Source organism: Mus musculus, chromosome 2 (genome assembly GCF_000001635.26).
Source record: "Mus musculus strain C57BL/6J chromosome 2, GRCm38.p6 C57BL/6J".
Lineage (NCBI taxonomy): Eukaryota > Metazoa > Chordata > Mammalia > Rodentia > Muridae > Mus > Mus musculus.
In genome coordinates, this window is record NC_000068.7 from 27913578 (window position 1) to 27939563 (window position 25986).

At 51.7% G+C, this 25986-nt stretch overlaps 1 protein-coding gene across 2 annotated transcripts in view; it reads left to right on the top strand.

The window, feature by feature from the left end:
- Positions 1-25986, top strand: part of Col5a1 (collagen, type V, alpha 1) — a 153130-nt gene that overhangs the window by 27197 nt on the left and 99947 nt on the right. For both annotated transcript variants that reach the window (XM_006497644.4, NM_015734.2), the window contains exons 2-4: positions 8440-8607; positions 14465-14678; positions 15802-15964. In XM_006497644.4, the coding sequence (XP_006497707.1) occupies positions 8440-8607; positions 14465-14678; positions 15802-15964 (545 nt within the window). The remainder of the gene's footprint in view (positions 1-8439; positions 8608-14464; positions 14679-15801; positions 15965-25986) is intronic.

The following is a 25986-nucleotide window of genomic DNA, read 5'->3' on the forward strand; positions in this document are numbered from 1 at the left end:
CTTACTGTTGGCTTGGCTCTATTTTGAGTAACAGTATGTGTGTATTATGGGTGATCTTTGTATCTGGGTATCACCATCTGTACTTGGGGATTGCATTAGGGAGAATTGCAGGCACATGTGTCTGAGCCTTTCTGAAGGTGTCTCAGCCCTTGTCTGGGGTCTGTGTACAAAGTAATTCAAAGGTGCCAGGTGTCTAGACCTCAGGCCAGCTTTCAGGAGAGGTGAGAGATGGGCAGTCACAGACTGAAGGAGAGAAGCCTTGGGGCACTGGTACACTCTGTAATTATTTGTTCCCAAGCAGAGGGACAGACTCCTCCTTTCCCTTATCCAGATTTTCCATAAAACTGCTGATCTAGGACACAGTGGTCAGTGGCTTCCTGGAAGCCATAGCTTTCTGCCAGGAATGAAGAAGTGCCTTTGAGATGAAAGAAAAAAAGCCAAGTGGTCAGAGATGTGTGCCCAGTCCAGCCATGGAGCAGGGCAGGGCACTGAGGAACTTATTGATGGTCTTTGCTGGGGGTAGATATGGGTAGTGATGACTTATGTGGCTCTTTTTGAGCTACTTCATTTCCTGGGGAAGTAATTCAATTTTAGTCTTTCCATTCATGGTATATCCTCTTGTATATATTCCTTCTTCTAACCTATGCCATTATACATGGTTTGTCCATCTATCCACCCACCCAACCACTCATCTACCCATCCATCCGTTCACCCATCTGTCCATCCATCCGTCCGTCTGTCTATCCATGCATGCATGCATGCATCCATCCACCCACCCATCCACCCACCCACCCACCCATCCACCCATCACCCATCTATAAATCCATCCATCCATCCGTCCATCCATCCATCTGTCCATCATGCATCCATCCATCCACCCATCCTTTATTGATCTTATCTAGTCACAAAGCCATTCTTCAGCCACCCCTTTTTTTCCCTTTCATTACTCATCCATAATTCTGTGTCTGTTCTTCCATCCTGAGGTTGACGGAACTTACAGCTGTGAGCTTTGCAAACAAGTGACCTGGCTTTCCAGGGTGCTTTCAGGATCTGGAGCGTTAGATAAGGACAGTGTTTCTGCCCACAGCATGACCTTCTGAGACTCTGACAGCTCTACCCATCCTCCCTGGAGCGACCGCATCCTGTCCTTTGACCCTGTCCAGTACTCTCCTGCATGGATACCTGTGAGGGGCAGGGACTCAGTGCTCCTCATTGCTCTGAGATCATACATCTCCTCTGGGAGCATCCTACCAGCTTCCTGTCCATGATGTAGAGGGAAGAATGAAGGCTTTAGATCCCAGTATAGAGTTGGTTGGAGTCTGGCCAGCCCCTAGGTATCTTCCTCAGTATTTTGGTCAGATTTCCTCTTGAAGGGCAGACTCTGAAGACTGTGAGAGTGAGGGGTTTGGGGTTGGGAGGAGGTACACAGTACAGAGCCTCTGTCATTCCTCCCCGGACAGGACTGTTGCACGTGCTTATAGCCCCAGTGGGTATAACCCTTGCTTGGGGGAATCTCTGTAGGCAGAGATGACAACCTGTTGGGCCTAAGTGGCTGCTTGTACACTAATGCATGTGTTATAAGACACCTGCTGCTCCCCTCTGCCGTTCAGAGAGCGTTTACACACTATCTTCTGCCAGTCCTCAACAGGGGTTTCCTCTCGCACCTCATTTCTTGCTATGTTGTGGATTTCTGGACTGTCTACCACTACCACCATGTGGGTCTATAGGGCTCATCCCTCCCGACACAGTTCAGGGCAGTAAAATGAACCTGGCAATTGTTGGGAAGGAAATACTGGGCATTCTGGGTGAAGGAACAGAGCTGTGCGAAATAGAACAACGTACAGCGGGTCCCAGCTTTCACCCTCCATGCATATACCCTTCCATCCACCCCACCCCCACCCCCTATGCATATATCCCCCCCCCATCCTCCCGCACAACCTCCATGTGTGTGTGCTCTCTTGGGCAGAGCCCTGCTGCCTAGGGAACCCTGGGGTTCCATAGAAAGGATCAGGGATGTGACTGCTGGGTGACTGGCCCTGAATCGGTGTAGAGGGAAATCCCAGAGACAGTATTGACTTCCAGTTCCCACTCTGTGAAGAGACACCTCTGCCTTTGGTTGCCCAAGATCTCCTTCAGTTCTAGTCAGTCCTTCCTCCTGTCTTACCCTCAACCCCATATTGTGATGTCAAGTCTGGCCGACCATGCTCTTCTTTTTGTTCCATCTCTGATCCCTCCCCCCTTGTTGCTGGGACTGTCACCCCATACTTTGTATACTTTATAGTCCCTGCCTTCTGCCCTGAGGGGCTAGTGGGAAGTGTCCACTAGGTGGTGCCATGGTAGAGCATGCTGATCGGGTAGGCAGAGAAAGCCCTTCCAGGTGCAGGCTCCTACAAGGTTGCCACTTCACGCTCGTAACTGCTCATCCCTGGCCAGGTCCCACAGCTGGGGGACATGGCTTTGTAGAGGACAAAACAGGTTCCCAGGAGTCTGGCTACACCCAGCCTCACACTGCTGAATCTGCTGTGCCTTGGTGTCTGTCACAGGTGTGCAAATGGTCCTGTGGCAGTCTGGGGCTAAGTGGGGGAAGTTTCTCATGCTGTGTGCTGTGCAAACTAGGTGTGCCCTTGGATGGGTCATGGTGGGGTCCACAAGGTTGTGGCTGTGATGTGGAGATAAGCCAGCCAGCTCAGGCTTCCTGGGTGAGGAACGGGCTGTGATGGCAGGCTGAGGACCCTGTGCCTGGAGAAAATAGAAGCTATAAATTACATTTTGGGGGGAGGTGAAGGGACCCATGTTTATGGTAGAGGTGAACCTGGCAAGGGATCTGAGGTCAGGGCACCAACAGCCAGAGGCCTGGGGAGAGCAGGGACAGAAGAGGTCCTGGCTAGCTCCAAAGGCCAGCACTGCCTGCCTGCAGCCCTGGCCACGCCCTCCCTTGTCCCCAGCGTTAGTCACTGGAGAAGAATTTCATCAGGGCCTCCAAGGCACCCTCTTTGTTTTCCAGCCCCCTGGTTGACCTTGGATGAGGCCACTGCCCTCAGGGAGGGCTGGTGGAAGGACCTGGGCAGACCCTCAGGGGCTGCCATGTCTTCAGGTGTGGCTATCAGGCCTTTAGTAAAACTGGCTCTTTGCTCTAGGAAGCCAAGGGGGAAGAGAGGCAGGCAAGAGAGTGGGAGATTGGCCACCCCAGCCTATGAAGGCTGCTGCCCTGTGTATGTGGGTAGGTCAGGGGTGAGAGGCTGGGCACCAACGTGCTGTGTAGTGTTGGTATGCTGGCTGTAGCTCTCTGAGCTTCGTGTGATTCTTTAGGACAGACGCTGTTCGTCCAGCCCTTGTTGCTGACCCTTTGGTCCTTCTGTCTGTGAACTTACAGAGTTGAACCCGGGTGGTCGGTTGTCTAGAAGGCCCACATGTTCTTCTCTTGAAGATGAAGACGTTGACCTCGGAGTTTGCAACACAAAACAGAACACCTCACTGACTGTTTCTCTGTTGGTCTGTCTGTCTGTCCTTCTGTACCTAAGCCTGTCTTTCTCAGTCGTTCTTCTTATGTCCCTCAGTCTCTGTATATTTATTTTCTCCAAGGCTCAGCATCAAAAGAAGGTGGTCCTCAGTTTCTCCTTGCAGGCGCGATGTGGGGAAGGCCTGGTGTCTGAGGCAGGTTTTGGATTGTGGGGGCAGCATGGGAAGAGGCCTGCTTGACTGTAAGGTGGTAACATACGGGCTAGAGCTTGGGCTCAGATGACTAAGTCACAGTACCCACTCAGCCCTGGTGAGATACCAGTCATCAGGGAGTGGCCAGTGGGGCTGAGGCTGTGTTGGGGATTCTGGGACAGTGACTTCCCTGTGAGTGTACAGAGGCCACATGAGTCCCCACAGAACTCCTTGGGGAGAGAGCTCTGCCAGATGTATGTCAGGAGACAGGTAGATGGGCTGGAGTCTTTCTGATCCCAGCAAGTGCTTAAAATGTGCAGTTTACTGAGGGTGTGTGTGTGTGCCTAATTGGAGCAAAGGGTTGTATCACCCAAATCTGTTGGGTCAGGAGTGTGACTTCTTCCGACTGCTTCCCTTCTGCAACACCCAAGCTCATAGCTCAGTCTCTCAGCTCACAGTTGCTCTGAGAATGGAGCCCGGAGAGAGAGATGTAGCACGGCAGCCAAGGTGAAGTGAATTTCATTCATGAAAGCAGAACAGGAGAGCTGACCTCATTCACCTTTGAACTGCTAGGGGCTCATTTAGTCACTCAACAAACGCAAGGGAGTGCTGCCTATGCTCTGCCCCTGCCCAGCACAGGACAGGGCACTCTGACCTTCTTGTTTCTTTTGGTGCCCAACCCCAGTGGGGTAGGGTACATGATGAATCTGAGAGCTGTTTCATGAAGTCCTCCTATCAGGACTTCGCCTCTCTGCTGTTACCTGTGAATGTGTTTGCACCAGGCCCCCTGTTTGAGCTGGAGGTCTGTGCTTGACCAGGGTCCTTTCTGAGTGTTTGCATTCCTTGGGCTGGTCAGGGCTGGGGTGGCAGAAAGCCTGTGATTGTAGATTCTATTCTGAAGACATGTCCTGAGCGGCTCCAGATGGTGATCCGGGCCTCACTGGCCTTCCCAAGAGCAGGCTGTCTTTTGCAGTGTTGGCACTGTGGGCTGGGATGTGTTCCTTTGCCAGGGCCACGAGTTAGGCTGCTGAACATGGGACTGGCTCTCCTCTACTGCAGGCTGGCGTCGTCACAGATGTCCTTTTCTGTGTCTGAGCAGGAGGCAGGAGTGTTTAGATGCCAGCTATGACCAGCTATGACCAGAACAATTTCTGCTCTTTCTGAAAGCAGACACCTTGTTCCATCTGCTCTTAAAGCCTGAGGCCTCCTGGTGTTAGACTGTGGCGTGCTCCTCCAGGGCCTTGCCACGAGCTGTCTGCCTTTTTGGTCCTTCTGAGAGGAGTGTAGACAGAGCCAGGGTCTGCAGCCTCATGTGCCAGCAGCAAGGTTTTAGTTGTCTATCTCTAGGTAACAGGTCAGGAGAGCCTATGTGATGAGACTGCTCACTCACGTTCCTCCAAGGTGAGTGAAGCTTGTGCATAGCTGGGTGGCAGGCTGTCTGAGGGAGGACAAGCTGTCTGGGGAGCAGAGCCAGTTGGAGTTAGAAGTCTTGAGGCAACTATGGAGCTTTCACACTGAGGTTGCTATTCACAGGACAGGGTCACTGCTGCAGATGTATGGAAGCCAGGGCTCTTAGTGCCATGACTGCCTCACCACGGGCATGGTCCAGGAGCTTACTACAACTCGTGGTCCACTCTAGGATAATCACTGACTGGTAGATTCTGGCTTGCTGCAATAATTCTTATCGCAAAGGCCTCTAGGAAACATAGTTTTAGTCTCCCAGGCTGTGGAACAGGACTCTCTGGGAGGAGGCTGGGTCTAGCTGAAGTGAACAGATAAAGCCAGGCATTCTTCTCTCTGGAACCTGGTCTGTTCATAGGTGGAACACCCGGGGAAGAGCAAGGGAGTACTTGCATGCAAACCATTTGGAGGTGGTCTCATTTGCAGCAGGTAGTGACTGGTCTCTGAATTCTTCAGGGTCACTCAAGTGCCTCTTACTTTGAAGCAAAGACCTCTTGTTGGGAGCAAGGGCCATGGATGCAATACCATGTGTGTGCTCCTCCAGTCTGCGGGACTCCGATGAGTCCTGAGAGCACTGTGAATAGCATTTTCCTTCCAGAGGGCCCTGTACTTAAGCTACGGAGTTCTGGGGATTGCTCACTGGCAGGCTCCCAGTGGCTTCTGTGGCTTCTCTAATGGGCCTCAGCTGGCATGATCTTCCCTTGGGGCTGTGGTAATCCTGATTTTTAGGCACATCTACCTGTGTCAATAGCCCCTGCCACTTCAGAGTTGAGGTGCTCAGCCTGGGTGAGGCATTGGCCTGAAGGGCAAATAAGACATCTTGTGTGGAAGGGAAGAGTTTTCCAGATGCCTGTATGCTGGACACTACTCTAGTGCTCCCCACACCTTGTTTAAGACTAAATATATCTTGCTCTCTGGCACAAAAAAGCCCTGGCCAGCGGGAAGGGTGGCACTGGGCCTAGGAGAGGTCTGATGGCCTTTTAAACTGGTAGCGATACAGGTCTGCAAACATCCTAGTCAGACTCCTGTGAAACCGCTCTCTGCTTTGACAATGGGGAAAGCAGGCTTCGACCTGGTCTGGGAAGAGCATCATCGTATAGATGCAGTGATGTAGGGCCAGGAAACGCTGCTGGGATCCCCATCTCTTCCCCAGGCCATTGCCAGCCTTAGAGCTGAGTTTCCGAGATGACCCAGGCTTTGGTGCTATGTCGTTCTGGCCAGGTGTGCTGGCAGTTGGCACGGCCATCTTCCCACAGCTGTGTCCAGGCCTGGGACTGTGCCACACAGCTCTGCCAACACACTCAGCATTGCCTGTGATGTTCACTAAACAAGAGCTCAGTGAAGACTTTGTCATCACATAGAGTACCTGGGGGGGGGGCACAGATACACAAATAACTGGACACTGGGTGGTTACCTAAGAGCTGCCAGGATTCTGAAATGAGTTGAGGCTATCCTGGGTCAATAATGGGCCGTCCGTCCACACTGTGCCCTGCTGTCCTTCATAATGATTTCCTGTAGGGGTGGGGAACCCTTCTCTGGTGTCAGGAAGTTGGCACAGACCTGGCCACTTAGGTTGCCTTGGAGCGCAGGCTAACAGGAGTCAGGCTTGAGACTCGGTGGCTGCTGTTGGAGGACTCCTCACCCTGAGGAAGCTTGCATGATCATTCTTCTTTAACACCTTCTTAAAAACGGTTCAACTGTCCTCCCGGGGAATCCACTTGGGGAGGAAGGTGAATTGAGTTTGAGAGGAATAGTCAAGAGATGAGCCTCCTGTGGTCGTCAGATGTGGGTGCTGAGTGTTTAGCAGGATATGTTGTATTCTGATATGGACAAGCCTGAGAATGAACATATGGGCATGTATATGATAGCTTCAGGCGTAGCTGGATCCAGGTGCCCATTTAGCACTGCGAGAGTTGGCCTATGCATGCACTAGATTCCCTTGAGATAGTTGCCCTCTGACTTCATCTTCTGTGTATGTAGCCCACAGAACAGCTTTTTCCTAGACGAAGCCACAGGATGGTGCGACACTGGTCCAGCTTGGCCATGTGTCAGGGGCTTCACATCCTGTGGGTAGCACTTTGAAATTTATTCTCTGCTGGACATCCAAGAGCCTCCTATTTGATGTAACTCAAACTGAACATACATAAACAGGAAAACAAGCAGTCTGGGGCGGGCATGTGTGGACTCAAAGGCCTCTAGATGTAAGGAAAGGGGGCTTTGTCAGGGGGGCATGTTTTGTGTTTGGGGATGTTCTAGCTTCATTTCTGTCTCTGGACAAAAATACCCCAACGAAAAGAAACTTAGAGACGAAAGCAGTTTGTTTCAGCTTAGAATTCCAGGTTACAGCTCATTGTTGTGGGGAAGTCAAGGCAGGGACTTCAAACATCTGGTTACATCACATCCAGAGTCAAGAGCAGAGGGAAATGAATGGAACACACACTCACCTGCTTGCTTGTGTTCAGCTTGATCGCCTCACTGTTATTCTTCACAACCCCATGCCTAGGGAATGGTGCCACCTGTAGTGGGCTGTGTCTTCCCATATTAGCTAGTTAAAGACCTACCCCTCATAGACATGCCCACGGGCCAACTCAGTATAAACAGTTCCTCACTGAATCGCTCTTACAAGGTCAAGTTGGCACAGCTAACCAATGCAGGGGCAACTGTTGAGCTCTTGAGGAAGCGCCTGCACTTCAGGGGTCAGAGGGTCAAGCTTCTGCTGTCCTCTGAGTGGCTCCCAGAGGATGGGGTGTCAGAAGCTTTCCTAAAGGGACGTCCTGCAAGCATTCTCCTGACCTGGGTATTCAGGCCTAAATCTTTTGATACCAGACAGAAATCGGATATTTGCTCTAAGCTGTTGTGGGAACATGGGGGACGAAATGACATCAAAGACAGTGCAGAGACTAGAGGTTGCTTGGCAGTTTCTTAAGCTGTCAATCACTCCAATGTTGGAAACAGCCCCGTAGAGATTGCTGGAGCTATTGAGGCTTCCTGGCTGCGTCTAGGTGACAGACCTATCTCCAGTGTTGCTGAGAAGAAGTGGAGATTGTGTGACTCAGGCAAGTGAGGATGTGGAGTAAGAAGTCCCTGCAGTTTGTAAAACAAGGAAGTTTGGGGGCTTTCAGAGGGTGTAGGTGAGGCCAGGCTCTAACCTGGGCAACTAGTTGGAGATAGAGCCACTTCTAAGACGTGTCCCTCCTGAGCAAGCCCTCAGTCTCTTCTGAACACCAGATGTTTGCTGGTTTCAGTTGTCTAAGATTCACCTTCTCTTTGGGGGTGCCCCTCAGTTGTGTCCATCTTGGGGCTGACATAGCTTCTCTGTCTTTGCAGCTCAGCCAGCAGATCTTCTGGAGATGCTAGATTTTCACAATTTGCCCTCAGGGGTAACGAAAACCACAGGTTTCTGTGCTACTCGAAGATCTTCCAGCGAGCCGGATGTTGCCTACCGAGTCTCTAAAGATGCACAGCTCAGCATGCCCACCAAGCAGCTGTACCCTGGTAAGAGGTGCCTCATTCCTGTTCTGGGTGGCAGAGTGCTGGGGACTTCAGGCTTCTGGCCAGGGCCAAAGAGGAAGCCGGAGTGGGTGGTTGTGCCAGAGCCGTGGGTGTGCTTTGTGTGAGTCTTCCTCATTATAGTGAAACCAACACCCACTCACCACTTGTGTGTGCGCAAGGCCTTGTCTGTGCTAAATGGGATACAAGTAGGCATGTTTACATTAATGACAGACCACCATGAGAAAGGACAGAAAGGAGGTGAGATGAAGTGAGATCTTAGGTCATGGAGAAGAAAGGCTTATACTGGGGAACATAATCCTAACTGGGGCCAGTGACATTAAGAGACACAAGTCCAGAACCCTGGCTGGCAGCGAGCTTGAGAGATTCTTAATGAGCGTCTGCTGCCAGGTGCCAGACATCTACTTTTAATTATGTATCCAGAGGGAGCCACCATGTTGGACAGAGGCGTGCATCTAAGTGATTCACCCACAAGGGGAGTTAGCTCCTCTCTACCACATCTACTGGTACTAAGTGCCCTGGGTTTATTCAGTGTGGGCAGGTGATAGATTCTTCTTCCCCTGCCTCAGGAGGGCCTGCCAGCTTAGCCTGAGGTGCCCTGACTCTGTTGACCTGAGTAAGAGGTAGGTCAGCCAGACACTCCTCTTTTGCGATTAGAAGTCTGCATTCAATCTTTTATGGTCTGGATATGACCGCAGCATTGAACCAGAATTGGGCAGTTTTAGCAACCTGTGCTGTCCCTCATGTCCCCACTGTGTCCCTGGATGATGCTTTTGCCTCCCCCCCCCCCCCCCGGTGTTGGCACTTCTGGTCTTCTGTCAGGGTTTGTCCTCCACTCAGCATTGCTCTGGAGTCATTGTGACTTTACAGCTGAGGAAGAAGCTGGGTGCTTTGGTCCAAGGTATCATTTTGGATGGATGGATCTCGTGCGCAATGCACCTTCCTTGCAGCCACAGGGGAAGCAGCCTGGGGTCTCCAAGGAGCACACCTTTAGTGCAGAATCACCCTGGCTCACAGATGCCCCTCTAATTCTTCTGTAAAGATAAATGTCCCACCACGACCCTTTCTAAACGGGAACCTCACCCTTCCTTGTGAGGGGCTGCAGGGATGGATTCTATGCCTTATTTTTGGAGAAAACATTTTTGCAGAGGGGGGGGGGAGGTCATCTTGAGAACACTCAGTCTCATCTGTTTTCAGAGAGTTGTAATTTTTCTGTCTTGTGGCCCAAGAGTTAGAATTCCCAAATTGGAGCCATGGAGACCTGGGCCCAGGCTGGAAGGGTCTGCTAGTCAGGAACAGAGGGCTGGAGGTGATGATGATGAAGCTGAAATGGGGATGGCTGCAGAAAAGAAAGGCTCCCAGCCCAAGGAGCTATACAGAGCTCACTGATGCTTGTATTCTTACCATTGTCACCCAAGACAAGGGGGCTAGCCGAGCAGGTAGCTAGAATCCCCATCTGTCACTCTCTTCTCCCTGGGTGGCTTATGGTAAGAATTCTCACAGGATCAGGTAGCTGAGCCCAGGAAATGGAGTGGATTCCCAAGTAACATGATAGGGGATATTTTTTTGGTAGTTGACTAGTTTGTTGATATTTTGTTTTTGAGACGGAATCTCATGTAGGTTGAGGCTGGCCTTGAACTTGCCAAGCAGCTACGGAGACCTTGAACTCCCAGTCTTCCTGCTGCCACCTCCCAAGCAGTGGGATTACAGGCACAGTGCCTGTCTTCAGCCTGCCCTCAGCTCGTGTCCTCTGCCTTAGACTTGCCAGTGTGCGGGGTGAACCGTGGGCCTTTACTGTATTTGTTTTTGGCACGGTCTCAGCTGTTCTAGACTAGCCTTAGATTTTGCTTTACAGTTAAGGATGACCCTGAACTTCCAATTATTTTGAATCCACCTTTTTTTTTTTTTTTGCCCTAAGAGTGCAGGCATGCATCAGTATGAAATTTATGTGGTTTTGGCGATCAAGCTCAGAGCTCCATATGGGTTCAGGAAGTACTCTGACAACCGAGTCCCAGCCCCAGTCCTGGGAAGCTTTTGGTTTTGTTTTCAACTGTCCTCAAATTAGTAACTTGATTAGATAATCAGAATTGCTGTAGCTAGGGTGTGGGGGACACCGGGTCAATCACTGATTGTCTGACAGTGGCCAGTGCAGCCAAGGTGGCTTCGGAGTCTCTGCAGAGGAGTTTCTGTGGTGTCATCTCCTCAGGTCCCATGGGTCAGTCTGGAAAAGCTGTTCCAGGGTCAGCATTATCCATCATCTGGTGTCTGAGGCTGTATACCTCAGAGTAGGTGATTGACCCTGGAAAATCCTGGAAGGTACTGCAGGCTTTCTGATTGGCAAGTGCTTAGGAAACAGGTCAGACCTTGTGGGATGTCTTCCACAGGACTCACGTGGCTACATGCCAGCCATTGCAGCAGCCTAGGTAAGAATGAGGGTGGCTGCTAGCTACTGTGTGCCTTCTTCCAGAGTGCAGGAGCTCCTTGGCTACACCAGGGTGGGGAGGCTGTCTGTGGTAGCTGCACTAGGAGGCCCGAGGGCTCCAGGCAACCGCAGCAAGACTGGATTGGGTAGAGCATGAATAGATGTCTGGAATTGTCTTAGTGCTTGCTCAATGATGCCCTTGGTTATGGGCTGATCTCCCAAGACAGCCTTATCCTAGTGAGCAGCATAATCTTTCCTTCATGGGCTGTGTGGATCTGGGTCTTTAGATGGCTGGGCTAGCTTGTTCATGGCATAAGATCTGGCCATTCTCCCCCACAGGGTGGGCGCCATATCTAAAAGAAACTAGCAGGCCATGCATGAAGACGGTCCTGGACTTCCCTGTATACTGCTTTATTGCTCCTATGTCTACCCAGCTAGCACCAGCTGCTTGTAATGGTCTCCTGACTGACACTAAGGCCTGACCCCTGGCCTCACCTTGTGTGTGGAGAACCAGTCCCCACCATTCTTCCACTGAGGACTGAGGTCTCCCCTCTGTTCTCCTCAGCATCCTTCTCTGAGGAGGTACCTGAGATTTCTGGCTCACTCAGAACTAGATAGGGTGGATTGGCCAGGAGCTCTTCTCCTTATCCCCCCATTTCCAGGGCTCCATCTTTACTCCAGGATCCCAAGTCTTCAGCTAGCTCCAGGAGCAGCCCCTGACCAGCTACCCCTATTGCTCCCTCCTATCCTTACTGACCAGAGGCCCTGGGTCCAACCAGTCCACTGCAGACCACAGGATAAATTACATCTCAGAATGCTGGCCCTAGACAAAGGCCATGCATGGGAAGCAGGGTGCGGCTGCCTGGGCTGGACCATGGGATACGGGGCCCCAGGATGGTGTAAGAATACAGCAGCAGGTCAGAGGTACTGCATTCCTTCAGTGAGCAGAACTGTGTCTTCTCTGAGAGGCTGTGGCCATCCTGCCCATATGGTAGTATGTGAGATTCTCTGGGAGAGTCAATTCCATGGCAGCTGCATTTATTAGCTGCCTACTGTATCCCCGCCGTGGACCGGGGCCCTTGGGTGTTGGTGGGAAGAGGGAGGATACCCCATGAGCGGAGCTGCTGGCCCTCCACTGTGGTGGCTTTTCTGAGTGAGATCAGTCAGGAGGCACCAGACCGCACATGCACTTCTCCAGACTACCCGGAAGCTTGGCGTACAGTGTCAGCTCCTGTCGTAGTGAAGAGAGACCTTCTTAAAGGGACTATAAATCCATTGTTATTTTGCTAGGAGAGAGATTAATGTTCAACATAATTCATCTTTTCCAAGTTTTGTCTGAGCTGAGAAAATTTGTTACCATAGTGATTTTAAACATTGAGGAGGGGCATTTTAATGAGCTGGGAGAGATGGGCTGGCTGCCCTCCACCATAGATCATGATGGAGGAAGAGGACTCTCTCATGTGCCATGCGTCTCATCCTTTCAGTCAATGACACAGAGTCAGGGTGGGCACAGAGACTGGATAATGACCGCATGGTCCACCCTGAATGCAGACAGTGACCTCCCGGCTGCTGTAGGGTCCGCTCTGGTGTCCACGTCCTACAGGTACAGCGCCCAGCCACTGGCAGGGCTAACTGGGGCCTTCAATTGGGTAGGCACAGCAGTTCTCAGTGCCCATCAACACCAGTGAAGGTGGAGACCTCTGTTTTCCTTCACACCCCTGCCTAGTAGAGGGTGCAGTGTGGCACCCAGGGTGACAAGACAGTGCAGGCTCGCATGTCCCCTTCCAAGAAGCTTCCCGTCTGGAACTTGAAAGCAGGCTAAGCAGGTCCCCCAGTGGAGTCCTTTTTTCCCCAACTACCTCAAGTAGGTGCATGGCCATCATTACCAGCTATCAGAGCAGCCTGAAATTGTCACTCTGAGCCCAGGGGAGCTGGTGATGCCCAGCACACAAACAGGCCCCTGCACACCCAGCCTCTTTGGGCTCCTGACTTGGGCTAGGACACGTGGCTATCCCACATCAGAGTCTGAGGTCCCCTTGACCTTGATGAGAGGTCGTGACCCTATGGGATAGTTCTTCCACTGGCTTCCTATCCCACCATACCCTGTGCCACCCCTGGGATCTGCAGTTTCCCTGTCAGAAGCGACCACAGCCTCCATTAGCTCTCTCTGCCTGTGCCCTATATCAGAAACGGGAGGGAAGAGCAGTTAAGTCGTTATGTCCTGTTTGTGCCCCAACCCCCAGCCCCCAACCCCAGATCTAGGACATCTTGATTTTCCCCAGCATTGTACCTGCAGCCTGCAGTTCCAACAACAGAGGGCACCCTTGGATAGCTTTGCAAGGAAACTGTGACAAAGCCTGCTACAGCAGTGACTAGTGGCCTACTGGGCCAAGTGGCTGACCTTGTTCCAACTCTAAAGGAGAAAATGGAATAGCCAGACACTCCTGCCTCATCCCAGCCCGTAACTCAGACTCCCAGCATCTACAGAGGAAACAGTGTGGCTTGGTGGTACCTCACTACCTGGTGCTTCGTCAGTCTGTTTCTGCCAGTTCCTTGCTGGGTGTTACCCATTGAGGGATCTGAGAGGTGCCCTATCCATGGGTGGGGGAAGGAAGGAATATTTCTAGATCGCATTCCTTCACATTAAGTAACTGTGTGGCTTACATCCTATCAGACCCAGGCAGTTGGTGGCAAAACTTCAATCATAGGAGGATAGTTGACATTTCCATCAGGCTCCATGGGGAGGGGGCAGCCAAGGGCTCACTGAGCTCCAGCTGAGGGTGGGTTTAGGTGCTCTCAGGGCTAGGAGTGAGTTTAGGTACTCAAAAAAGGGGCTTCCTGTTTTGAAAGGCACAGGCTTTCCTGTTCAACATACTAGATATTTGTTTTTCTTAAAATTTTAAATTGGGAGTATTTTTAAAATTTGCTTCTGATTTTTCTTTGATGAGCTTATTGACAAGGAATCCTCAGACCATGTGAGTCAAGACGAGCTCAAGTCTGTCTCCCACTCCTCTCTCCTCCACTCCTCACATCCCTTGTGATCGACACTGGATGAGGCACACAGTATATTTAGCCTTTGATGCAGCTGGAGACTCAAAGGTCCCCCTTAAGCTGCTGAGTCCAGTGGGTCCCTAGTAGGACTCATAAGCAGATGCACAGAGGTGCAGCTCGCAGCCAAGGAGAGGGTGTTGTGGGGTCCTCACCGGAAGGGCCTTCCTAGAGAAACTTGTGTTTTGATTGTGCCTTGAACGGCCAGCTTGAACCCTGGTGGTGGAGGAGGCTGTAGAGGTTTGATCTTAGGGCGGATAAGCTGAAGAGGAGTGCCACCCACAGCAGAGTTTGCCAGATCAGTCTCAGCTTGCCATAGCTGGCCAGGGTCTGGGTTCTCCTATGGCCTTCTCATCCTGTCTTCTGTTCCAGAGTCTGGTTTTCCCGAGGACTTCTCCATCCTGACAACCGTGAAAGCCAAGAAAGGCAGCCAGGCCTTCCTAGTCTCCATTTACAATGAGCAGGGCATCCAGCAGTTGGGGCTGGAGCTGGGCCGCTCCCCTGTCTTCCTCTATGAGGACCACACAGGGAAGCCCGGGCCTGAAGAGTATCCGCTTTTCCCTGGCATCAACTTGTCCGATGGCAAGTAAGTATCCCACTGAGGTAGGGGATGGAGCTGCTGGCCAGATAGAGTGCGGCGGCAGCTAGCCCGATAGTAGATGGTTTATGATGCTCACCTGCAGGGTACCAGGTGGTGGGGCGCTGGACATGGAGTTCAAAGGCTTGGGCTTGTTTCTTCTCTTCTCTAAAACTCTAGGGGACCTTTGCTATTCCCTAGCCCTGCTGTCCTGTAAAATGCACCATGTGTGCCCTGTGCTGGCCCTAGATCAGAAGGGGCAGAGGACATGGCCTTGCTCACCTGTTCCCAAAGGGACTTCCTTTTTGGATTTGGACAGTCTCTGTGTGAGTGAGGGAAAACAAAGACCTATCTTCAGAATTCTGCTGGTGGCATCCCTGGGGACCACAGGCTATGGCTTCTGGGTTTTCTAGCAAGACTCTGTATCGAGCCATCACATCTAGCCCACAGTGGTCAGAGATAACATCCCATGTAAAGAGTTATAATGTGACTGTGACCACAGCCTCCGTATGACTTCTTTCAATGGCTGAACCCACGCTAAGTCCTCATGCTCACCTCTCCCAAGGAGCTCACGGGATTTGCATCTTAGAGATGAGAAATCTGGCTTTGAGGATCTGAGGGGACTGGAGAACAGTGGGATCTCCTGTAAGTTACATCTGTTCCCCAGAAGTACCTGTGTTACAAGCGCTCTTCCTAGAGTCTGGCCCCGTTCACTGTACGTACCAGGCCTACATTAGGATTTCTCAAAGCAGGGATCATGGAAGCCCAGAACATTCTCAGCTGCACTGAAAGAGGGAGGTTAAACAGAGATGACTCTCTGAACTAGGACAAGTGCTTTCTGGTTTATAAACATTAATGACGTGTTGCGTATGGATGCTATATTCAGAATGGGAAACGAAGCCTCCTGTTGCCTTTGAAAATTAGTTCTGAAGCCAGTGGATGTGATCCCTTTCTTGACTCTTAGAGATTCTCTAAGTGACAGTATGATTCTCGGGTGCTATTGTCCAGATGTGTGTCCAGAGTTGTCACACAGAGGCTTTGCGGTGCAAGGCCCTGGGGACTCTGCTGTGAAGCCACTCTGGCCTTCTGCAGTGTGCAACCTTTCCCCGCCTGAATGTTTGTTTCTTTGCAGGTGGCACCGAATTGCTCTCAGTGTCTACAAGAAAAATGTCACCTTGATCCTCGACTGTAAGAAGAAGATTACGAAGTTCCTCAGCCGCAGTGACCACCCCATAATAGACACCAATGGGATTGTCATGTTTGGCTCCCGGATTCTGGATGATGAAATATTTGAGGTAGGCAGGAGATGGGCAGTCCCCTATGCCACTTGGGATGTTTGTGGTCACGTGGTGGTTCTTCATGTAGAGATCTGTGGCTACTGTGGGAGACCCATCTCCTCGTTTAGGGGTCAGTTTGATTCTATTGCTTCCCAAGGATGCCACGACCTATGAGTGGAACGGCCTGACTGGCTACCATGTGGGTACCATGCAGGGGTGGCGGTGACTGCCTGTTTCTAAGCAACCCAGTAGTTGTCTCCTGGGTGCCACATTGGGATAGAGACAGGGCTTTGGCAAGCTTGCTCTGACTGGCACCTTCTTATGGGTAAGGGTTCTACTGAGGAGAGCCAGCTTCCTCTGAGTGGTACTTGCAGGGCAGAACTGGGCCACTCCTGGGATAACTGGGAGGGAACCAAATGACTCGGGGTGTGTGTGTGTGTGTGTGTGTGTGTGTGTGTGTTTGTGTGTGTTTGTGTGTGTTTGTGTGTGTGTTTGTGTGTGTGTGTGTGTGTGTGTGTGTGTGTTCAATGATCCAGCAGCTGAGCCTGCTTCTCTGGGAAATTCCCCAGAGACAAGAGCAGAAAACAGAGAAGGGGCTTGAGCCTGCATTTCAGTCTAGAGTCTTCTGGATTCCTGTTGGGCATAGAAGCATTTTGGGAACTGTCTTTGCTTCAGGAAGAAGGTTGAGAGCCCGTGCAGGTGTCTGGTGGCCCTGGAGGCCACCTGAAACCAGATGCACTGGAACAGGCATCTCTGAGGTCTGTGTCCCAAGCGCATCTGGAGCCTGAGACCATGGACTTGGGCTGGGACACTTGGCCTGGTTTCTTTTCTTTGACATACTTTGGACTTTGTGGGAAGTTTGGGAGCTGAGGGCCCCTGGCTGAAGAAGTTTGGTAATCACCCAGAGAATGGTCTCCGAGGGTGATCTTGGTTCTTAGATATCTCCCTCCAGGGGTTGGACAGGACAGAATGGGGGTCGTGCTCTCCTCAGTCTCTAAATACCATGTGAATGCTATTTCCTCCTTGTGCTGGCTCACCACCAGGTGCAGTTGCCACCTGTGTCTGATGAGGCCTGCTGATGCTCTCACCGCTGTGGTGGAGGTTCTGGGCCATGTCCTCCCAGTGACTCAGGCCCAGCAGGCTGGATGCCATGTCGAACCGACCTTAGTGCTCTGCTGGTACTTTGTGACTGATGTGGAATTGCAATGCTATACATGGATCTGTGGCAAAAGTGACATGTAGCTGAGTGTGCCAAGGAGTGAGTGCCTGATGGGTGTGAACCACACTCATTGTGGAGGTTGGGCCAAGGTCAGCTAGGGTGAGGTTGGGCTAGAATCTGCAGTCAATAGCTGAGGAGAGTCCAGAGCAGCCAGCTGCCTCATGTGGAAATGGGGTCAGTCTCCAGAAGGTGAGAGCGGTGGGTGAATGGGTCTGCTGGACTCATAGTCCAGGCCTTCTGCCAGGTGGGACAGGCACATGGGAACAGGCAGTACTGGATCCTGTAAGCTATGGGGCTGCCCTCTGGGCAAGCTTCTGACTAGATGTGCCCAGAAATCTGGGATGAACAGGGGTGTGGCTGAGTGTCCTCAGCTAGACAGGTACCTGCTGGGTCTTGTGGGAAGCTAGTGCTTACAGCTTGCCCAGGGGTCAAGTACTGCTTTTACGGATTACCTTGTGGGAGGATCTAGGTAAAAGCTAAGATGCTGGGAAGTGCCAGGGCTGCCCTGAAGAGTGGGCATAAGAGGGTACTAGAGGAGCCGGAGAGAGAACTCTTAGCCAGGAGAGCGAGGGTGGCCCCTGCTGTCCACTCTCTGGTGACCAAAATCTTAAAGGCAGGCATACAAGGACATCCCAGAGCTAAGCAAAACATCCGGTCTGACTGAATTTGCTGTGTACTAGCAGTGTCGGGCTGTGCTTGTCATTTCTACAGGCTGTGCCAACATGCCTTTTATCATCAAGTTTCTGGAAACGCTTTGCATTTTTAAAAAAAGCATCTGTGTATTTTTCTCTGTATGTATATGTGTGTTTATTTCTGTGTCTGTGTGTGCTTCTCTGTGTGTATGTGTCTCTATATGTGTGTGTTTCTCTGTGTGTGTGTGTGTGTGTGTGTGGTCTATGCACATGCATGTGCATGCATGTGTGCATCTGAAGGCCAGCAGTCAATGCCAAATGGCTCCCTCACCTTCCACCTTGTTTCTGGAGACTAGATTTCACTGAGCCTGACTCTCACTGACTTAGTGCACGCATGCACACACACACACACACACACACACACACACACACACACACACTCACTCACTCAGGAATCAGTCCACAGAAGACATACACATGTGTGATCCACAGCAGGCCCTCGGTAATGGTTACCAATTTGTGTTGAGAATGAAGACAGGCCCCAGTCTTTAAACACGTTTGGACACTGGCTGCAGAGTCCAGCTTTGCCCCTTTGGCTTTCTCTTGCCATGCACAGGGTGGTTCTCACCCTGCAACTGATGTCTGGCAACTCTGTTAGAACAGCAGGGTGCAATGCATGCACAGTTCTGAGTTGCTGGTGAGCTCTTTCCTCCTGCCTTGGAATTTGATTTGAGGGGGAGCGGCTGCCAGAAGCCAGGGATTTTTGTTGACCACAAGTTGTTAATGGTCTGAGGTCTGTGTTTTCCCAGCCCCAGGGTTTCCTGGCTGTTAGCTGTGCTCACGGTGGGAAATTGGACCTGTCTTCCTTAATGAAGACCAGCTAGGGCAGCAAGGCGGAGGGTGGCCAGTAGGGACTTTTTCTACTCTTTGCTTCTCACAGTGCAATGGCAGAGGAGGGGGGCTGGTCTCAGCTTCTATGTGTCTCCTTGCAAGTGAATTTTTAATCCCTTTTGGAATCGAAGGTATTTAACTCTCTGCTTTCCAGGTTTCAGATAATGGTGTCCGCTGCTTTCTTCATTTTCATTGCCTGGCTCCTCCAGAAAGTTCTTGCTGGAAACTTCTCCAATGGCCTTTACTTCCCACAAGATTCTTATGCTTGTTAAAGGCCACTTTGTTCCGTAGCTCTCTGATTTGAGGAGTGGGAGGCTGCTGGTGCTGAGGCTGAGGCCAGGGCACTGCTGGCACAGGCTTGCAGTTACTGCACAGCGCATCTTCTAGGCAGATCCGCCAAACTCCACAGGGCTTCCAAGGGGTTTTGGGGAAGCCTGGGATGCCACAGCCTCTCAGAGACCCTGTATAGCATGAAGACACTCTGAGGGAGGCAGCTAGGGAGGACACTCCCAGGGCCACAGTAGAGGCTTCTGTGACAGTGGCCTGTTCATCTTCATGGCACAAGTTGAGCCCAGCCACAGTGGCCTTGGCAAACAGTCTCTGGCATCTGCTGGCTCCCTGAGGCATGGGTCCTTTTGGTCTCACTAGTTTGGATCTGAGTCTTGGGGTTTCCCTGAAGTTCAAGGAATGTTGTGCATACCAGGGTCTTGCAAAGCTATACAGAGAGGAAGAGAAGGTGTATAGACTGTAGACTTTCAGCTCTTCCTGGATGGTCTTTATGTGGTCTTCCTGACTGAGGATGTGGAGCTCAGTGTTCACATCTGTAAAATGGGTACAAAGAGGCCACCACTGTGGAGCTGCGCATCAAGGGCTGTGTGAAATGTCTGCTCAAGTGCTTCAGGGAACCATGCTGAACTCAGGTCCCTTTGGCCAGGGCTGTAGCCCCTCTGGCCTGTAATTCGTTGCAGTCACTGCTTTCTCCATGGAGGCAAAGACACAAGTTGTCTCACCTTATCTAGTAAGTGCTTTGACTCCCCCTCAGAGATGGGGAGGGAGGGGAGCCTCATGCTCCCCAACTCCTACCTGAGCTGAGAGACTACAGATATGGATAGACAGGAAGTTGTAACCCTGGCTCCTGGGACACCCTGGCCCCAGCTTTCCCCTGCCATCTCAGGAGCTCACTATGAACCATGAGCTAATGTTCTTTACCCTGGGCCTTCACACTGTCTGGGTCTTGGGGGCTTACTAGGGACTCACTTCATGCTCTTCCTTGCTCCCTTGGCCAGCTCTAACCCAATGCTCTTGTATTCCAGAGGGCTATGCTGAGGCTACCCTGCACAGTTTGAGTCTTGTCTATTTCCTTGCAATGTGTCTGAGATCTGAGGTGCAGGCGATGCTGGGCAGGCCAAAGCCTTACCATACAGGAAGTGGAGGAGGTGTTTCTTGATCTCCCTACATGGGAAAACACTCCCTTTTCATTTAAGAGTGAGCTTTGGGGTTTGGGAGCAGGGACACAGCTGTCACGTAAGGGTGTTATCTGGACAGGAGGAAGCAAGCTGTTTTGGTGGAGTGTCTTTGCAGACAGGACACCAGCAGCAGTGGCTCTGTGCTGTGCCTGCCCACCTCAAGGTACTGGAGGCTGGGAACCTTGTTTCTATCTGGAGAGCTTGCAAAACTGGCCCCGAGAGCTGAGCAACCTAGCAAAGATCATCTGCAGCGTGACAGCCGAGCGGGGTTGTGCAGCCAGGTAGCCTAGCTCTGGGTCTTTGCCCCTGGCTCCTGTGACTCTACGTTAGCCAAAGACAGAGAATGGGACCTTCCAGAAAGAACCAGAACAAACATCTTTCCAGGATGGAAGTTCACCCACCGCACTGACGGCTAATGACCGTCCAAGCATCCTTGACTCCCCTTGCGCCATCCTTCTATTTCCCACCCCACCCCACCCCGAGGCTGCCCTTGTTCTGGTGCCTGCGGGTTTGAGGCTGACCAGTGCTCTCAAGGGAAGGGCAGAGATTGGCACCTTCTGCTTGCTCTAGGGCCCCAGGGTGGAGAGGCCTTCTTGCTGGTGTGTGCCGCGGAGGAGGGCCACGGAGGAGGCTGAAGCTTCTGGGATAGGGGGCGTGGTCGGCTGCAGACTCTGGGCCAGGAGCCAAATGTGCTTTTAAGCTGTTGAATGTTTCAAGGGGCAACAAGACCAAACAGACTGTAAACTCAGCTTTCACTGTGTACCCCCAGTCGCTGGCGGGTTCCCCTTCCCAACCGCACCTCAGCATTTGAAGAAGGCCAAGTGTTTACCTAATCCTGCCTTCCCTGTCTGCAGGAGCCTGGCTTTTCCACTGACGTGTTTTTTCCTGGAGTCTGCTCTGAGGCAGGAACGGGCTGTGCTGAGGAGACGCCTTCCTCAGTAGCCAGCTCAAGGAGATCTGGTCTGGCCTTCTCAAACAGGTCTGAGACCAAGCCATCTTCTGTGTGAGTGGAGAGAGCTGTGTTCTCGTGGGGAGATATACCAGTGTGGCCCCAGATCCAGGCCCCACTTTAGCTCCGATTTTAAACCTCTGAATCCTGCCGGGGAAACTCTCTTTTTCTTCTGCTCACCTGTCCACCAAGGGCCTCCGTGGCGAGCTATCATGGGCCGAGGCATTCAGCCCAGGCTTGCTGTTGAGTGGGATTCAGGGCCAGTGGAAAGGGACTTGTGTCATGGGGGAGTGGACTGAGGGGAAAGACCTCTAGAGAGAGCTGGCCCCAGCCTGTGGGAGTCGGCCAGTGATTGGTGGCCAAGCTAAAGAGCTCCTGAGAGCGGCTGCCCCTGTCCAGCTATCAGCTTTGCCTGTGCTTCATATCTGTCGTCCTCCCTTGCCGACCTGAAGGTCATACGCATTTCAGAAGGAGCCCCAGTAAGGCATGAGGTGCCCTACCCACCCTGAGAACAGCTGAGGAAGGCTGATTCTGACTCTGGTTGCAGATAGCTAGGAGCCGGCTTTCCCGAAGCCCATCTGATACCATCTCTGTGCCCTGGTCTCCATCCATTATGATGCTTGCAGTTTAGGTGGGGCAGCCTGGACCAGCTGCTCCTGAGATTTGGCCTGAGTCCCTATTTCTACCCAGGTCAGTGTAGCCATGGCTGTGGTCATGTTGGCCATGCTGTGAGGGACCTAACACAGCAACGAGACCTGCTTTCCCATAGCCCTCTTGTACTGCTCCAGGCCCCTGCATCCTGAGGCACAGACAGGAATATGGAAGCTTCTAGAACTAAACGCTAGGACCTGGGCTCAGTGACTAGAAGGGAAACCTCAAACCCAGGCTCTCAGCTGCCCATCCTGGGCATGGCCAAGTTGGGGCCAAGCAACAAATGGGAGGAGTGCACATCAGTGAGCAAGCAGGGTGTGCACGGGGCCTTGTCCTTGTGGCTTGGGACATGATTCACATTTAGCCAGTTCTGGTCTTCTGTATTCCACTCAGTCAAAATGCAGATGCTGCCTGGCCATCTCAGGCTATCACATCTGTGCTCCAGCACACTGATGAGGCCTCAGTATGTGCCCTTGTGATGTGTGTGTGTGTGTGTGTGTGTGTGTGTGCGTGTGTGTGCACAGATGTATGTGCACGTATATGAGTGCGGGTGTGCATGCATGGTGCACATGAGGAGGTCAGTGGTCAGCCTCAGTTGCTCGCTCTCCCCTTCTGCCTTGCTAGAGATAGGATGACTTTGCCATTTGCTGTTTCCTGCACTAGACAGCTGCTTTGGGTATAGGGTGCAGGGTGCAGGGTGCAGGGTGTAGGGTGTAGGGTGTAGACACGAGATTTCAGGGATTCTGTCTCCGCCTCTCATCTTGCTGCAGAACACTAGGCTGTGCACCTACTGTGGCAGGCTTTACCTGGATGCAGGGAGCCATTTACTTAGACACAACATGGCTCCCTTGGAGGCCCCAGGACACTGGCAAGTGGGGATTCAAGACTTCATCTGGTTGTATCTTCAGTCTGACTTCTCCCTGGTACCTCCTGACTCCTGGAAAGGCAGAGTTGTTCTGATGAGTCACCTGGAGCTGACAGGCACGGTCACAAGTGGTAGCAAAATGAAGACTCTGTTTCCTTCCAGTCTAGAAGGCTCTGAGTCCGAGGTCAGGTGTCGGCAGGACACACAAGGCTTACACTAAACCTAGTGGTCTCACTTCAAAACCCTCAGCTGAGCTCCATCCAAGTCCCTTCCGTGAAGGCTTAGAGCTGAAACATAGCTGAAATATAAGCTTTCATTTAGCTTATATCTCTAAAGCAGCTTGACAAGGCTTCCCCTGATCCCACCAGAGCATGCACACTTCAGTGTAAGGCACTGGGCACTCCTGAGTGGCTTCTAATTCCCCAGCTACCAGGTTTAGGAAGAACTTCATGTTGGGACAGAGGCTGGCCCCAGCGTGTGCTGTGGCTGGCAGCGAGCCACACAGCGTGATTCACCAAGTAAAGCTGTTGCCTGGCAGGCAACCAGATGGAGGTTTCTGCTTCTAGGACCCATTAAATCATGGTCCTGAGGCCCAAAGCTGCAGAGATTCAGCCCTTCATAGCACTCGCCTGGCCTGTGAGGGTTCCAGGCTTGTTCCATGGAAATCGTGAGCAAGCATCTCCCAGGAGACAGGGTTGACCTGATGTTGGAAGTCAGGCTTTGTCCAGTGATATCATGCTGGGCTGGCATGCAGTAGACATTCTGGTTCCCCCGAGACCATTGTGGGCAAGGAGCTCTAGGAAGTTGGACCTCTTTGCCAGGAGACACACAGGGCCAAGACATTGAGGGAGGTGACCAGGGCAGGCAGGACACGTGTAGGGGGACAGAGGGACAGTGTGTCACCTGCAGGAGCGGCATGTGGCCAGGGACCGGTGAGAGCCTAGAAACTGCTATCAAGCTAGTGACAGGTGAGAGTGTCTGAGTGCTGTCTGGGGGCGTGGCCAAGCCCTGTCCTTCAGCTCCCATGGCTGACTGCGTGGGCATTGGGAGCATGTTTTCAGAAACACTGATGGACACCTTTGAATCTCTTCGATGCTAACAGGAAGCCTGAAAGCTGTGTCATTTGATTGGCTGTAATCCACCAAGCACTCCTAATTGGAATTGATAGGCAGTGCCACTGCTAGCCACAGGCCCTTTCTTTCCGCTCCTAATGGTAAATATTAACTAGTATTATATATTTATTCTGGTTAGTTTTTTTTTAAAGATTTATTTATTTATTATATGTAAGTACACTGTAGCTGTCTTCACACACTCCAGAAGAGGGAGTCAGATCTCGTTATGGATGGTTGTGAACCACCATGTGGTTGCTGGGATTTGAACTCCGGACCTTCGGAAGAACAGTCGGGTGCTCTTACCCACTGAGCCATCTCACCAGCCCCTAGTTATTTTTTATTTTGTCAACTCAACACAAGCTGAGGACAGCCAGGAAGAGAGAACCTCAAATGAAAAACTTCCTCCATCAGATCGGCCTGTGGAGCGTTTTCTTGAGTGATGGTTGATGTGAGATGGTCCACCCTAGATGGGTGGTCCTGCATTCATTAAAAAAGAAGGCTGAGCAAACCGTGAGGAGCAAGCTAGTGAGCAGTGTTCCCCTCCGTGATCTCTGCTTTAATTCCTACCTCCAGGTTCCTGCCTTGAGTTCCTACCCTGACTTCCCTTGGTGATGGACTGGGACTGGGACTGGGACTTGTGAGCCAAATAAACCCTTTCCTCCCCAGATTTCTTTGTGTCAAAATGTTTTATCATAGCAATAGGAAGCAAACTAGGACAATATTACATTTTACAGCAAAGTTACATATTCTCTCTCTCTCTCTCTCTCTCTCTCTCTCTCTCTCTCTCTCTCAGACACACACACATATTCACACACACTATAGAATTATTAAGAGGCTGCAGAATTGATAATGGCTATCCTAAGAGGTCTGGGTTTGGCCATACTCATAGCCCTGGCTCAAGTCAATATGTAGCCTTCTTCAGATAGCCTCACCCGCACCACTGGGCTCAATACATCCCGTGCTGATGGGTTAGGAGGCCACAGCCAAGCTCTGAACTGTGTCCTCCATCCTGCCTTCCTGTATCTCAGAGGCAGAATCCAATTTTTCAGTTGTGTAAATTGGAAAGCCTAGGGGCTGCGCTCTTCTCCCTGGAGACCCGCAGTCATTCACCTATGTCCACAGGCATAGAGGCGAGTATGAAACACTGGATGGACGGAAGAAGGAGGAGTCCAAGCTGTGTGCTCTCCTGCATGCTTACCTGCTGCAGAGGGCCGTCAGGGGGATGGTCCCCCTTCACGAGGGATTGAGGGCCACTTGGCATCATTATGGTCATGATTGGAGACTGGTGGTGGTATACTGGCAGGTGTGCATGGTAATGGGGTTATGGTGGTCTTGGTGGTAGAAATGGTGAGTATTGTGATTGTGGTAGTGGTGATAGTGATCTACATGGTGGTATGGGGTTGGTAGTGCTGATGATAGTGAATGTGGTAGTGATGATGGTGGTGGTGAGCCTGGTAATGGTGGTCTTCGTGGTGGTGATGGTGAACTTAGTGGTGGTGGTGGTGATGGCCCTTGTGATGGTGATCTTGGTAGTGTTAATGGTGGTGGTGGTGATCCTGATGATGGTTGTCTTGGTGGTGGTGATGGTGATTTAGTGGTAGTGGTGGTGATGGCCCTTGTGATGGTGATCTTGGTAGTGTTAATGGTGGTGGTGGTGATCCTGATGATGGTTGTCTTGGTGGTGGTGATGGTGATTTAGTGGTAGTGGTGGTGGTGGTGGTGGTGAGGATGGTGATCATCCATCTCTTTCTCTAGGGCCCAGCTCTGTGATATTTCCCAATGATGCCGTTATACCATGCACCCTTGATAGGATCCAGAGAAAGACAACAACATTTGACATAGACTTGAAGCTGTTTCCTTCATTCTCTTGTGATCACAGCGCAGCCCACTCTGCACAGCCACACTGAAAACCATGAAGCAGTGTTTTCAGGTCCCCTTCCTGTGGCTTAGATACGTTTTATTTCCATCCTGTGTAGCCCATGAGCAATAATGCCAATGCCAGATTTTAAATGTGACTGGTGAGGGAGGCCCCTGAAAGCCAGAATGTATGCCCTGTCTACAGGGAACTTCTGAGGACAACATAGAGCGGCACCCAACTGCTCTGCCCTAGGTCTGTGGAAGTCACCCTGGCCTGCTGACTGGGTGTGTCCTGAACCTGTGGGTACCTGGCATGTGCCTGTGTGGCCTGGCTCTGCAATCCTTCACTGCTGTTGGAAACAAGTCATGCTCTGCTCCAGTTGAGGAAGTTGGGCTGA